At 35.2% G+C, this 15,685-nt stretch overlaps 2 protein-coding genes across 4 annotated transcripts; one reads left to right on the top strand and one right to left on the bottom strand.

Annotated features, from left to right (window-relative positions):
* Positions 1–740: 740 nt before the first annotated feature.
* LOC129876222 (probable serine/threonine-protein kinase PBL7) lies at positions 741–5,783 on the top strand. Its single transcript, XM_055951589.1, has 5 exons — positions 741–960; positions 2,684–2,871; positions 3,553–3,742; positions 3,825–4,213; positions 4,950–5,783. The coding sequence occupies exons 1-5, from the start codon at positions 879–881 to the stop codon at positions 5,214–5,216; spliced, it is 1,116 nt and encodes a 371-aa protein (XP_055807564.1). The 5' UTR covers positions 741–878; the 3' UTR covers positions 5,217–5,783.
* A 190-nt stretch (positions 5,784–5,973) lies between these two features.
* On the bottom strand, positions 5,974–15,137 carry LOC129876565 (thylakoid membrane protein TERC, chloroplastic). 3 transcript variants are annotated; one of them, XM_055952025.1, is made up of 14 exons: positions 14,863–15,137; positions 14,655–14,741; positions 13,567–13,706; positions 13,393–13,469; positions 12,000–12,087; positions 11,767–11,847; positions 11,574–11,630; positions 9,112–9,193; positions 7,545–7,594; positions 7,256–7,312; positions 7,085–7,163; positions 6,639–6,697; positions 6,368–6,425; positions 5,974–6,262 (listed from the first exon to the last, which is right to left on the bottom strand). In XM_055952025.1, the coding sequence occupies exons 1-14, from the start codon at positions 15,005–15,007 to the stop codon at positions 6,186–6,188; spliced, it is 1,137 nt and encodes a 378-aa protein (XP_055808000.1). In that variant the 5' UTR covers positions 15,008–15,137; the 3' UTR covers positions 5,974–6,185. The 3 variants fall into 3 exon arrangements, with proteins under 3 accessions (XP_055808000.1, XP_055807999.1, XP_055808001.1); XM_055952024.1 differs by having other exon boundaries at positions 5,974–6,280; positions 14,863–15,135; XM_055952026.1 differs by having other exon boundaries at positions 5,999–6,280; positions 13,567–13,625; positions 14,863–15,135.
* Positions 15,138–15,685: the final 548 nt, after the last annotated feature.

Here is a 15,685-nt window from a genome sequence, read left to right as displayed (position 1 = left end):
GGTGGTCAAAATTCTGAATATGTCTCGCATTTGAGTTTCATTCTCCATTATTTGAAGTGGAAGGTTTCAACAAATACCGCTTCTAGCAGATTCAATTGAGAAGAAATATTTCAACTAATATTTTTTTAAAATATTAAATCACTTGAAAAAAAATTGTTACTTAAAAGATTTTGCATAAACTCAATTGCCGAAAAAATTCATGATAATATTTTTGATGTATCTCAGAATAATAAATATGAAGGAGTGACTTGATTCTTGTAAGATCTGTTAGTTTTCTGATAAATTTTAGCAGAAGAATGAGAGTTGTTAACTTTTAAATATTTGGAGGATGTCTTCTGCTCAAAATAATATTTTAAGAATGTAATTTAAGTTTGAAGTATAATTTAAGAATAATTTTGGCTAAAAGCTCTGTCTATAATTTAAGTGAAGTAATATTACTTTGTACATGTGTCAAAAATTTAATTGAGTTTTCCTCGATAATCAAATGATAAAGCATTTTTCAAGTTTAAAATTGTTAGTATTATTGTCCAAATATTACTTATTATAATTAAAGGGCGGCTTAATTTCAAATCAAAATCAATGTTTGGAGAAAATGTAGTAGGTTTCTCAAATAAATTTTTTATTAAAAAAAAAAAGGAGACTTTTTTGTCTTAATTGACCAAGTCAACCAACTTTAAGAGTGAATTCATAATTACTCCTTAAAACAAAAATTACAGATTTCCGACAATTATTGTAAATGAAAAAAAAGGGTAAAAAAAAAAAAGAGCCACCAAAAAGGTTTAATCCTCCGTCTTTACATTTCTAGACAGCTAATCAGCTGTGCAAATTTCGCCTCTCTCAAGTTGCCACTCTCCAATAACTTCCCCAAGGAGAAGAAAATGGGTTGGTTTCCTTGTTCTGGACCATCCAAACAGACCTCAAAGAAGAAAAATTCTGTCGATTCGGCCCGGCACTCTACTGGTATTTATCAATCTGCACAAATTTGTAATTTTTGTGTATATAATCAACTGATTGTTTGATTTGGTGAAATGTGGTTGCTTTATATTTGTCTAATTTTTGTGGGTTTTGGTTGTTTTGGGTTTTTACTTCTGATTCTTGGATATTCAAGTTGTAATCTGTGTATATAACCAACTGGTTGTTTGATTTGGTGAAATGGGGTTGCTTTATATTTGTCTAATTTTTGTGGGTTTTGGTTGTTTTGGGTTTTTACTTCTGATTCTTGGATATTCAAGTTGTAATCTTTGTGTATATAATCAACTGATTGTTTGATTTGGTGAAATGGGGTTGCTTTATGTTTGTCTAAATTTTGTGGGTTTTGGTTGTTTTGGGTTTTTGGTTCTCATTCTTGGATATTCAAGTTGTAAAGTTGTAATCTTTGTGTATATTGTCAACTGATTGTTTGATTTGGTGAATTGGGGTTGCTTTATATTTGTCCAATTTTTGTGTGTTTTGGTTGTTTGGGCTTTTACTTCTGATTCTTGGATATTCAAGCTGTTTTCCCTTTGGGGGTACTTTGACCTGGATCTTGATATCATAATTACTAACTTAAATGTTGTACTACTTGATTTTTGTGGTAATATGTTATGGAAGTTCCCCGAGGACCTGCTCCCTCGGGTTAATTTAGTCTAGATTGTAGTTGGACCCAAGGGAGTGAAGCTGGATTGAGAACCATTGGAGAGAAGAGTTCAATCACAGAAGAAAATGAAATGTTGGGTGATCTTTTCCTATCTGTCTAAGCCTTGGTGGGAAGATTCATTAACCGATACTCTCTAGTGGAGGAATGTAGGTATCCAAAGTAATAGTCGAGTGGTGTGCATAAGTTGACCTCAACACTGCTTTCATTTTAAAAGAAAAAGGTTTTGGTCATAGTCGTGGAGGAATTATTTGCAATTGGAATTTTTGAATTTTTGGACAAATTATGGTTTAATTTGCTGAATGGTAGTTCTTTAGCATGGAAGTGTTTAAGGTCAGAGAACTAGTGCCTTCAATTAGTATCTAATAAAAAGTTAAGTGGCAGATGATATCATTACTTATTTCATTTTGTATGAAGGCCTCATAGAACCAGAAGGAAGGTCCTTGTAACATGATGTGATGAAATATTAGAGGAGTTTGGTAGCCTCAAGTCTGGCTCCAATTCCTTCTGCAGACGAGGCAAGATAGCTTCCGTGCAGTGCCAAGGAAAAATAAGAAAAGGACAAAAACACTGACCTCCAAAGATTTGCAGCTTCTCCATTTTTCAATATGGCTTTTGGAATTTTTAACTTTTTTATCTCAGCATATCATATCAGTTAACTAGTTATCTGTGTATCAGGTAACAACGTGTATTGTGCATAACTAAAATTTTGAAGAACAATGGTTGTCATAGATAAATTATTGGTACCATTATTCGTGTGAGCTTGTCAAGTCTTGCTGTTTGTGGTACTGTATCCCATATTAAAATTTCTAATGTAACCAACGTCAGCTAGTGAAGTTTCAAAGTTCAAATTTCAAGCAATCTTTTACAGTTAATGACGCTTCATAGTTCAAACTTCAAACAACCTCCCCCATCCCAAAGTTGAACCAATAAAAAAGTGTAGATGATATTTTCCCTGCCTGTCAATCATCCTTCTTATTTCTGAACACTAGTTGCCTCAATTCAGTGCCATGCTTTGTTTACTTTTCTATTTTATGTTGTTGTCTTCAGATAAGTTGAAAGCAAAGAATTCATTCCGTACAAAGGAAGTTGATAAGGATGCAGGGTCCAACCAAATTGCAGCCAAGACTTTTATATTTCGTGAATTGGCAGCTGCAACAAAAAATTTTCGAGGTGATTATCTTCTTGGAGAAGGAGGCTTTGGTAGAGTTTACAAAGGAGTGATTGAGTCCAATCAGGTCAATTCTCATCAATTCTTTTTGCTTATTGCTAATAATGGAATGTAACAAAGAAATCAATAGTTTGGTTTGCCTCTAATCTACCAGATTCTGTTGCACTCACTATTCTCTGGATAATGTTATGGGTAAATCTTGAGAGTATTTTACTGATTTTTCTTCTTGATTTTTACTGGGCCACGGTCAGACTTTTATCGTTTTCAGATGAGCATAGCTATGTTATCTTCAGTTGGCTCGTCTGCATAGGGTAAACACTTGGACTTCTTCCCGGTTTGTCAATTGGCAAAAAGTGGAACACTGAGTCACTTGAGTTTGTAGTTACACAAGAAATCTGAAATGAAATTTTTGCTTTTGTTCTTTAGCATTTGCAAAGTGAGGCTTAGTGGCCTTACTCTAATCAGGAAAGTAGTTTTCTACTTTCTAACAAGCGGTGATGTACATTTCATGGATACCTTGCTTTCTATTATGCTTTTTACCATATTCGTTGAGCTAATTGGGCTCAATTCTCCTTTTCTTTTTCACATATATGTGGGGTTGGATTTGAAATAAGCAAAGGAATAATTGACTAGGATCATTTACCTTTTCTTCCAGGGTTGACACCATGCCTGATGGTTTGCTTCTCACTTCTAAGTTGTTGGCTGGAGCTGAAGTTTTACACCTTTTTATTGATTTGTATTGGTGCAGGTCGTTGCCATCAAGCAACTTGATCGCAATGGATTGCAGGGCAACAGGGAATTTCTTGTCGAAGTGCTGATGTTAAGTCTATTACACCATCCTAACCTTGTAAATCTAATTGGCTATTGTGCTGATGGGGATCAGAGACTTCTAGTCTACGAATATATGCCATTAGGGTCATTGGAAGACCATCTTCATGGTAATCTTTCTTAGGTAGACTTTCTTTTTGATTTTATTTTGAAAGTCGGATTAAATTTGAAATTGAAGTGATCGCTCTGCAGATCCTACGCCAGGTAAGGAACGGCTAGATTGGAACACAAGAATGAAAATTGCTGCCGGAGCAGCAAAAGGTTTGGAATATCTACACAGTGCAAGCCCCCCTGTAATATACCGTGATTTAAAATGCTCCAACATTTTGCTTGGTGAGGGTTATCACGCAAAGCTCTCTGACTTTGGCTTGGCCAAATTGGGGCCTGTAGGAGATAACACTCATGTTTCTACAAGAGTTATGGGTACTTATGGGTACTGTGCACCAGAGTATGCCATGACTGGACAGTTAACTTTAAAGTCAGATGTTTACAGCTTTGGGGTAGTCCTCCTGGAGATCATTACAGGCAGGAAAGCAATTGAAACTTCAAAAACTGGAGGAGATTTCAATCTGGTTATATGGGTAAGATTTGCTTATCATACAGCTTTTTGGTTACTGTTGTTTCTATGGTGGCCTGTTGTTTCATTGATGTATTATGATCTCTATAGTAGTTCAACTATAAAAGGGAAAACAGCAGACAGTTATAACAGTACTCTGCAATCCATAAGATGAGTGCAATGAATGAGTTAAAGCTGGTCATTGCTGATCTAATATGATAATGGTTTGAAAATCTAGTGTACTATCTGGAAGAAAATGCGTTTGAGTGACTTTAGAATCCTTTGTGGAAGATCTGGAGTATTTTTTCCCTGAATGAAATAACAAATATACTATTATTCTTAAGGCTGGGTAAATCAGTTGAGTTGATGTGCTGTTCAACGGAATGGTGTCAAAATGACATCACTTGAAGCAAATAAAGCAATGTATCTTCACCATGGGGAGTAGGGGCAAGGTTGGGTGTTTCAATTGATGTTGACATCCTGTTAATCTCCATTTAAAGCTGGAAGTAGTGGAGCATTTAATGTCGGAAGGCTAGAATTCCTTTCAAGGCCTCGTATATGTGATGTTTAAGGAAAATCTTGATCCACTTTTGTGTGTCAAATGGAGCGAAGGAAAGATTAATAAAGTTTAGATCCTTTTTGGTTTCACTATTCTTGGGGCATTATGTGTGGGGGATGGGGGGTGTAGATTGTTCTTTTTCTGCTAGGCAGCCATAAAGAGAACCAAGTTTCTAATTATACAGTTGTGCTCTGGATATCAGGCACGACCATTGTTCAAAGATCGGAGGAAGTTCTCACAGATGGCTGATCCAATGCTGCAAGGCCATTATCCAGTTAGGGGCATGTACCAAGCTCTAGCAGTTGCAGCAATGTGTGTTCAGGAGCAACCTAACATGCGTCCAGTCATAGCAGACGTTGTCACGGCTTTGACCTACCTTGCTTCACAAAAAATTGACCATGAAACCCGGGGAGGTATCCAAACTTCACGGCCAGGACCTGCTACTTCACCTAGAATGAAACGATGGTGACAAGCTGCAAAAAGGTTCAAATGGAGCTATGAAACTAGATGGTGATGGGAAGTCAAACAAGATCATCAAAAAAGGGGGAGCCAAGGCTGGAACCCCTTGAATATCAGCTAAGTTGAAAGTACAGATAGCAAACCACAATCAGTGGCACCTCGAGTGCAGGCTCAATCATCTGAACTATATTGGCGCAACAAATATTTTTTCCCCTCAGAAGTCGGACCAACTATAAGGTCCTCCCTTGTTCTATCTCAGTTGAAGCTGCTTGTTCCCATTAATTATTGCATTTATAGGTGAGTTGCGTTTGTCCGATTTATGGTTTTGGTCATTCTTTGGTAAACCTCCAAAGCCTGGTCCCGGTATTTTTGTTGTACAGACATGGCTTGTGTTTACGAGTGCAAGTATGTATTAGAATAGCTAATTATGATGTACAATCGCGTGATTGTGTTTATTTCCTGCAGCTATATAAGTTGAAATGACATTTTCGAGTAAAACTCATAAAATTGTAATACTACGTCTACAAGTTAGCATATGACTCTTGAATGCTGCTAAAGAACATTTTGTTTTCTTGTTCTTTTAATGGTTTGTTTACTGTTCAATTTGCTATCATCAGTCTCATTACAATGACTTGTAAAAAAACCCAAGAATATGAAGGTGAGGCTGACTCCAATAAGTACATATTTTCTAAAGAGACTCCCCATATTGTTAGAGGGAAAAAAAGATTTTAAGTTTTGTCCATGGTGATATGGCAAGAAGATGATCGTTGTAATAATTCATCCCAACCTGTGTTGCATTAAGAAATCAAATCATTACAAGAAGAAACATGTTAAAGATTGATAATTTTGTCACTGTCATATCAATTGAATAAAGTACATTTGGCAGAGCAAGTTCAAGGCAACGACGAAGAGAAGAAAAAAGGAACACCATAGATATCCTCTATCCTCCTAAAGAACATGATCTCGAGAGCACCCCAACTCATTGATCAGAGTTCTTTGCAAGACTAAGCAAGACTCCAGCACTTAGACATGTCGCTACAACACCAAGAGAGACCTCTGTGGAAACATGGTATCCTGTGTGAATTTTGAAATCAGTTAACACACCCAACTGGATTTCAATCATAAGAGGAAAGAGCTCAACTGATGTTTACAGAAACTCACCGAAAAAGTCTAGGATCATTTTAAATCCAATGAATCCCAGGACAACGCCAATGGAAGACTGAAACAGAAATGGAAATCTTGGTTAAAAATTACCATCCATGAAGGTAAAGTGAACTATAAGGATCAGTCACTAATAGACTAGCGGCTAGTTTGATTTGTATTATTTAATATCTTAAAGCTACTTGAGCAATCATGACTAACTTGGGACGATTGAGTGAATGACTGTTGTACTACAGCAAACAGAAACTGAGAAAAGCAAGTCAATTCTCACCTGAAGATATTCCAACTCCCCCATACTTTCAGAAATGAGTGTGTACAATGACCTCAATCCTGCATAAGAAGAGCTAGGTTGGTCACCTAGTTTATAGGGAAAGAAAAAACATATTTTGCGGAAGGGAAATAATAAAAGATCTACTACTTTGCAAAATCAGAATGAGCAAAAACGAGACAGATTTTTTCCGTAAACAACTCACTCCATGCACATGAGCCTCAATATATATGAATTGATGAAAAGAACGTCAAAAACATGATCATTTACAAAGCATAGAACAACATATGCCAAATATCACTAAGTTTAAACCATGCCAAATATCACTAAGTTTAAACCAACTCTTATTTGGTACAAGAAAACACATTTCAATTAATAATTGGCTATTTTTATAGCTCCTGTGGTTAAAAACTTAAAATAAGAAGCAAAGTAAAGAACACAGGCTCTACCCAAAATTGCAAAGATATTGGATGTGAAAACTATGAAAGGATCTCTCGTGACACCAAAAACTGCTGGTATAGAATCAACCTGAGAAGAACGCAACATTGTTGTTAGGACGGAAACAAACAGGTATGTTAGCCCTTAAGATATGTCAAATCCAGTATGAACAGAAAACTCACTGCGAATGCAATATCACTGAGTTCAATAACCGCTACTGTCAGAAGTAAAGGTGTAGCCTGCCCAAAATGTTAAAGCCTGTTAGAAATCAGAACAAGTAATCTAAAATATATTCTAGAAAACTATATAACAAGTACAGAGGCTTTTGTTCATATAGATGGTCAAAAAATACAGGATTTCGTTAAGCCTGAAATTTAAAAGTATAAATTGATATATGCATGAATATTATTGAGGTGACATGCTAGGACAAAGATAAATTTAAACTGCTAAAATAACTCCCTGTTGACTTACTTTCCATACACCATCCTGCAAAGTTATGAAGCGGTCACCATCATATTCAGCTGCAACACCAAGAAAAGTTTGAAAAATCATCATATATTTCAGAAGCTGAAAGGTTAAATTTATGTATAAGGAGCAGAGCTTCATCATCCTAAGGAAACTTGTAACCTGGACCCTACTCATGTATCATATTCATATGAACTAAAGAGTAACATGAATAACATCACGGAACTAGAAGAACATTAATCTCTGAGGGGAAAACATAACCTAATTCATGGGTTCCCACCCACCCTTGCACTCCAAATAAGCTTTGCTAAATCAGAGTAAATATGTGGCAAGGAAAGGGAGTATTTTTCTACATATGGAGTTTGTGTCACACTGGACCATGAATTTTGGTGATACCCAACAGATTAATAGCACATGGGCAAATTGCATGCACTTTTAATCATGCTCAAAATTTACCTGTTTTCAAAAATAGGTAATCACGAGAATAGTACTGATGTAACACAGACCAGCGATAAGGGTATGCCGGGCCAAGGGTACATCCAAAAGAGAATTTACAATGTCCATAAACAACTAAGAAAGTCAACTATTACATCCGGCTCTAATACATGTACCATAGCTCTGTTGCACCAAAAATTAAGTAAAGATATACACTTGAGCTTAAGATTAATTATATTACCCTTCTTGCCTTCAAAAACTCTAGCATTTCTTTCTCTTCGTATTACCAAAGCATATCTTTGTTCTATAAGTGATTTCTAGTTTTTCAAAGGACATTGGCCCTGGTTTGTCTTGCCATCACTCCTTTAATGCCCCCAGAGAAAATGGTGCTCTTTTTTTTTTATTGGAAATGGTAAGTTCCCAAAAATGATCTTCTATTCTGTAAAGTCCAATAACATTATTGTTGATTAAGAATTGTTTTTCCCATTCTTTTGAATGAAGAACTATACAACATGGAGTATATGAGTATGTCATATATATAAACTTCTACGTTCTATTTAAAAAAAAAAAATGTTTCAAACCCCACTTTGATGGGAACCTATAAGGGAAGAGAACATTCAAATAAAAAAATTGGAGCATAACTTACTTCACAAAGTATGTCTCTGAAAACAGTAAGTAAATGATCGCATTATGCACCTATACAGAATCACATTGCACATCCTTCTAAAGGGGAGAGTAAAAAAGAAAGAAGAGAGAAGGTCCTCCTTTCTTAAATTTCCACGTTTGTAGCATGCACAACTTAATGATTTTTCTGTAAACTTTACACGAAGCTCTCAACTACAATCTAGGATTGAGAAATCAGCATAGGAAGCAATTGATGTTTTTGGAGTGAATCAATTTGAGAACTCCAGAATAACCAAATCAAACTTAAAAAAAAAAAGTATCACGAGAATAAATCAAACTATCAGTTGTTGTTGTAGTTGGACTTGATCACTTCAATTATTCCAGAACAACCAATAAAAAATTAGTACCAACACAAGAAAAAAATTAATCAGCAATCATTTGCAGGATAACATATAAGACCATTTAGAAACCAAATATTGCACCTAATTATGCAAAGACGCAGAGAAAATTTTACATGTGATGGGAATGAATTTCTGGCAGGTCTTCACAATGAAATTGTCAGATAGATCAGCATCTTCTTCTTCTCCAGTGAACAGCTATGATGAGACAAAAAGAATAGGTATCATGAATTAAATTGCAATAATGTTTTTGGGACAACAAGATAGATCAGAGAGTAGTATATGAGCCCATTTATGTATCCCATGGGTGCTCTTCTAGTTAGCTTACAACAGTTAGGAATAGGTGAGGGTCTTTATGCTAAGCTTGTATACTAGTGCTCATTTCCACATGACATGAAAAAGAAGAGACATTGCACTAAACCAAGATATATTTCTACATCCATGGGAACTCCAATGAGCATCCAGCAGTCTCTTTTCAACATACTTTTAGCCTTGATTGGTAAAATTCAGATTTCTGGCAGCATTGATTGCGTGACTTGAAGTGATAACTCTTAAATGTTTATTTTTTGGTATTCCCTTTTAGAAAATTACTCGAAAACACGGGGTAATCGACAATCCCTCATAAGAAAATGTTAAAGCTGTTTACTAGATTTGCAGCGGCTGGAGAGATGGCTCTGTTTTTCTTCTTTTTAAGTAAGTAGTCAGAGCTTTATTTCACCAAAAGCACCAAGAAGGTGTTAATACGTACAAGGCAAAAACTCAGGCTCATTCCTTAAAGTCTAGGGAGCTCAAGAACTCAAGTAGTGTGTTAACATCAAAAATCTGTCATTCTACACCAAAAAATTTACATATAGGTTTAATTTGTTACATTGGATTGGCTAAACCTTCAAAATGTCTTCTAGTCTTGTCAAATTACCCAAAAGATGCAGGCTGGGATAGTAAACCATATCTTCCTGTTTTCTCTTCCCATCTGCCTCCAAGTCCAGCTCCACAGCAGTTCCCTCATTGTCTTAATGGAATACCCAGCTTAAATTGTACACACTGCAAACATGCTCTAAAGGCCTGGCAGTGAATGAACAAGTGATGTATCTCTCCTTCACTTCCTTCACATATGAAGCATCTACTTCGCTTCCTTCATGTGCACCAATCCAGCAAAAATTGGCCACCTAGGGAGTTGCATTGCCTTTTCAGATTATCTTCCAAGGCCACTGTGGTGGACCATTTTAATCTGTGGTTAATATTTCATAACCATATCTGACAGTACTTTCCATCTCTCTAATGTCTCCAGCTCACTGCATGTTTCCTCCTGATATATTAGCATCTTCTAGTATTCTCAAAAATTCAGAGACTTCCTATTTTCATTCCTCAAAATTTCTCTAAAATTGGCAAACTATCTACTGCACTATTTATACATTCATTCTTGACATGTACTTCGTAATGTTTTACCCTCTTTCAACTAAAAGAAAGCACTAACAATTTCTGTGAAGTTTCATGGTGATATGCAACCAACTTCCACTAAATATAGATAACATCTTTAAAGAGTAGAAACTAGAGGAATGATGTAATAAATTGTACCGAACGACGTAGTGGTCTGTACCTTCAGATCTTCTTGGCTTAAGTGTCATCTATATTTTCTCAATTATGAGATCATATAGCATCTCACTAAGTTTCTTGTTTTTCTTTACCTTTTTGAAATAGAAGGCATACTCAGTGGTTGGAGTTTAAGTGATGGCAAGAAGATTCTGTCTATGTTGGTCCTAAAAAGAATAAAACAACTAATTTATCCTGGTTGAGTCATTGAGAAGCAAGGATTTAATCTCCCTTTTCTACCTTTTTACTGCATTCAATGTACTTTTAGTTACTTCTGCCAGATGATACAACTGACAGTTGATATGGCATCCTCAAAGGGATTATATAATCAAATCAACAAATTTAAGTAGTTTTGTCCATAAATTTTTTGCAACAACACTAAATAAAAACGTTGCAACTTTCAGAACAACAAATATACTAATTTTGTAATCAATTTGTTCTTACATAGGATCCTTTGCAAATTTATTTAAACAAGAAATAGCAGTTGCAGAAAATGATCATCATAAGCATTACTGGAGCAAGACAGTTATGAATAGAGAGAAGACTCTTTGAGGCCTCAAAGGGATGATCATGAAAATTAAGTATCAAATTGTCACTCCTAACCCCCACCCTAATTCCTACCTCCCATGAATGATATCCACAGGGATATGTGCATGTATCAGAATTTTCTGGGGCATGCTCGTTTATATCTATGTTACATGGGCTTCTAAAAAAAATTATGTATGTTACATGGACTCAACTAAGAACATGTAGCCACTATAGATATATTTAAGTATCAGGTACGTGTGTGTAAGTACCCTGCATATGTATGTACAAGCATAAGGTACAAGTACTTTGCTATTTTTAATGTGAAGATCTAATACAAAGTATCCACACTCATGTCACAATCGTTCAACATAAGTTTATCCTCTTGAAAACATTGCATCAGCAAAAAGAAGCTAAAAGATGGTGTTTTTATTCACGTGAATGTAGATAAAAGAAAATTCACCTTGAATGACGAGTACAGAAGAATCCCGGCCAACAGTAAGTTAACTGCCTCAAATCTCTGAAATGACACAAAATGATAAATGTGAATAACTTTGAATAATGTGTACTTCTCTGGGTAGGGGGATGTACTTGGAAGTTGGAACTTCTGCATCTCTGTGTAATTACATGTTTCTTCAATGAAATTAGCAGCCAACCTGCAGGGTTGCTGTTCCTAGTAGTATGATAGACAATCTGAAGATTATGGCACCAGCAATTCCATACGAGAGCACCCGGTTCTGTAGACCCAATAAGCATATTTGCATCATGAACAAGGTCTCATAATTGACAAATACAAACATTGTCCAGTTTATATAAAGTAAAAGTAGGACGAGAATGAACACAACGTTGTGAATGTGGACAGTAAGTGCAGAAAAGATTAGCATCACACCTGATACATAAGTGGTACTTTGAAATATTTGAATATCAGCACGAATACAAATAAATTATCCACTGACAAACTCTGCTCCAGCAGATACCTGAAAATGTTTATAGCTAAAACGAGTAAATCCAGAAGCAGTCAAACGTAGAAAGCACTGAAACTTGATAGGAACAAATTAGAAGACCTAGGAAGGCAGCACATTGTCTAAAATTGAGTAATAAAGAAAAATCAAACAACCCAGATCAGTCCCGAGTAAAAATCAATTCTCAGTGCAATCCAGTAAAACAACATTTACAACTTTATTGTTTTGGATGGACTTAGTCCTCTCGGGTGTAAGGTACTTCTAACGTGGACTGTGCTCTGATAGAAGTTGTGGATCTAGATCAGGTCTCTCCAGCAAAGGAAAACCACAAGGTTCAACAGATCCACAAATACAGAAGAATGCTAACAGTTCCTTTATTTGTCCATAATAATAGGACTAGGAGGTCAAGCTGAGCAGATAGCATGCTTTTAAAGGTTAAAATGAGAATGTTATTGCTCTTCATAAGCAGTATCAAGAAAGTGATTGCTCACTATTTACAGAAAGATAACAAAAGAAAGAAGGCTTTCAGTTTTACACTGGAGAGAATTTCATGTTTATCTCGGGAGTAGTACTATCGGTAAACAATCAATTTTTCATGGCAGATCAAAAGTGTCTATGCAACATCTTGCACTTATGTAATAAAGAGTACAGCCAGGACTCATTTTATGACTTGGTTGAAAGGAAACTTCAGAGATCTTCACTCCTGACGAACTATTTCCCCAACCAAACATGTAAGCAATTCATCTGGCGCAGTTAATAACTCCAAGATAGAACATTGATCTAGGCTGACCCCTTATCAGCTCTTCGCAGGGGACACACCCCTGAATGACCTCTCAAACTCCTTAACTGGGTATCATATCAATAAAAACCATCACTCTGCTTGACAACCTAGACATGAGATCTTTGACTTCGAATTAAGAATCTTTGGCCTACTACCTAGTGACTACCACAGTTGAACACATTGTCAAATTCCTATTCTACCTAGTGACTACCACATTGCCTAATAAACATTCAGTAAAGATATGCAAAGGATCAAGCTATTGTATATTTAGAAGTTGTAAGAACTTCCTCTCTCACCCCACACCCCACTCCATCTCCTGAAAAAATTGAATCACGGAGATATTATTTAGTAGCAACTCTAAATAGCTTTATATTCTTGTTATCATTTTAGCAGTGAATAATTTCCAAGTACTCCGCATTCCATAGTCGCAATCAAAACTAGAGGTTCTATCATCTTAAAACAACAATGAACATCAAGTATTTCCAAAATTTATAGGCTTAAATCTTCAATATGCTAAGAAAAGTAGTTTGACTCTTTACCCAGCGAAAAATTCAGATGTCTTGCTAACTCCATCCGTGAACCCCACGCCAACACCAAATGCCACTGCTGAAAACACCTATATAAATCCATCACTATATTTCCTTCAATTTAGAGTGATCTAGATCAGTATGAACAACAATAAATGCTGTTATGACCATAGCAAGATTACTTACACACAAGGCAACCGTCCTGACAGAAGACACATAATTTCCAGAAGGTTGAGTTCTTTCTTCTGCTTCATCAACAGCAAATGTATTACGAGACATCTTAATATCGTTAGTGCCATTATTTTTCTGTGATGATGAAGTCGACTCTGCAGTATTAATTTTTCCAGGCATATTACATTCTAACAGAAAAAGGACTGACGACCAATGACCTTATAACATGCTAATTGAAATTCTCAAGACAGATGGACATCATTTATCTCCTTTTCTGTAGTTTTCATGTTAGCTGGATAGTAAGTTGAAGCCATTTTTGGTAAATTAGCCAGTGGAGATCAAATTAAAATGATTTAGAGGGGAAGATTATAATGGATAACTGACCTTGACCTTCAAAAGAGCATGCAGGTGAAAAATAGATACATAACTCTGGTAATTAAATGGTGACAGAAACTTGAACTAAGTTTCCCGTTTATCTTATTTGCAGAGTGGTGGATGGGGGTTATGTTTGGCATATAAATCAATCATATGGAAGCAAGGATGGTCATATTATTTTTAATAACATAGTTTCTTCTAGAGCTAAAGATGCTAACATAGTTAAAAACATTACGAAAGAGAGTACAACATTGGCAACTAATAATCCATTGCATTAGATGCTAAATGTAAACTATTAGAGAAGTAGTACAGTGAGACTAAGGTAATATTTCATGAATCCACGAATGTTTGCAGTAACATTTTTTTTCCCATTCGTACGACATGATTTGGTATGGCAACAAGAAAAAACATAGGGAGATCATTACCCTGATCATTATACATGACCAAACAAACATAGATTTCTGGTCTGGCTTTTGGTTAATATCACTAGATATATTGGTTGTAACAAAGATACGATTTTTATGCTACTATTTTCATTTTCCAAGTTCATACCAATAGAAAAAAAAAAAACATGTCCTAAGCAAAAATAATATCCCACATCTACAGAACTTCATAAAATACAATACATTATCAGCACGATAGTGGAATTACCAAATTCTTATTTTCCTTAAACTTTTTTTTTTATTCATAAGAAAACAAGTAGAGTAATAAGAATTCTAATTTCTAACCAGCATTAGACAATTCTTCCCCTTGTTCAGATTTTCTTAAGCAGGAAACAACCGCATTATATCTTCTTCGTCTACAATTACACCCAACTGCAAACAAACAAAAAAGAAACTTTAATATATTCGAATTGGGGATATACAATCACCAAACATGCCGCTTAATGAAGTGGACCAAGAACCACGGGAAATTTACACATGAGGGAGGAATTACCTAAAATGGGTGGTGGAAAGCGAAGAGGAGCTAATTGAAAGTGGACCCATGTTGGGGATGTGATTGGGGATATCTTGTGGGAGGTGGAGATGAACTTTGGAGGGGATTGAGTAGTGTTGTTATGTATTATGGAAGCCAAATTCATGGCTTTTCACTTTGAAAGGAGGAGAATTGGTTCAACTATGAAAATGGTTAGATAGGAAAGTGACCACAATTCCCAAATCTTATTGCTATATTTTGTATTCACCATTTTCTCAAAAATAATTGGGAAAAGAACACTTTTGTGGCAAAAATGGAAGAGCAGTCTCCTATTTTTAATGGTTAATTTGTATTTATTAATATGTCGTGTTTCAATTAAAAGACTATTTAATTACTGTTTGATATTATTAAAATATATAAATATAATCAGAGTAATATAAATACTATCAGCATATATATATATACTTCAATGGCACTAAATATAAAAAAACAATGGTTCAGTTAATAGAACAAGAGAACATACATGTAAATAGTTTAGGCCGTAGACTAAATTCAGCTAAATAATTTGAATTAAATCTAATTTCGATAAATACTTTACCTAATATTGACCTTGTTAATTTTCAATACATGTCTATTGTCATCAATAATAGCTCCAATAAGATAAAATTCTACGTGTCATGTTAAATAAGCTTTAACAATAAGTAGATAATCTATTTTCGCTTTCATTACTCTTGCTAATTATAATTTTTATGTAATGTTTTATAATTTTATGATAAAAACTTAAGGATATATTTACGTGAATATCCATCTTTTGTATTACCTCAAAAATATTCCTCCAAAAATA

The sequence above is a fragment of the Solanum dulcamara genome, chromosome 12 (genome assembly GCF_947179165.1).
Source record: "Solanum dulcamara chromosome 12, daSolDulc1.2, whole genome shotgun sequence".
In the NCBI taxonomy this organism is placed as follows: Eukaryota; Viridiplantae; Streptophyta; class Magnoliopsida; order Solanales; family Solanaceae; genus Solanum; species Solanum dulcamara.
The sequence above is the reverse complement of the archived record's forward strand: the minus strand, read 5'-3'. Positions and strand labels throughout refer to the sequence as shown.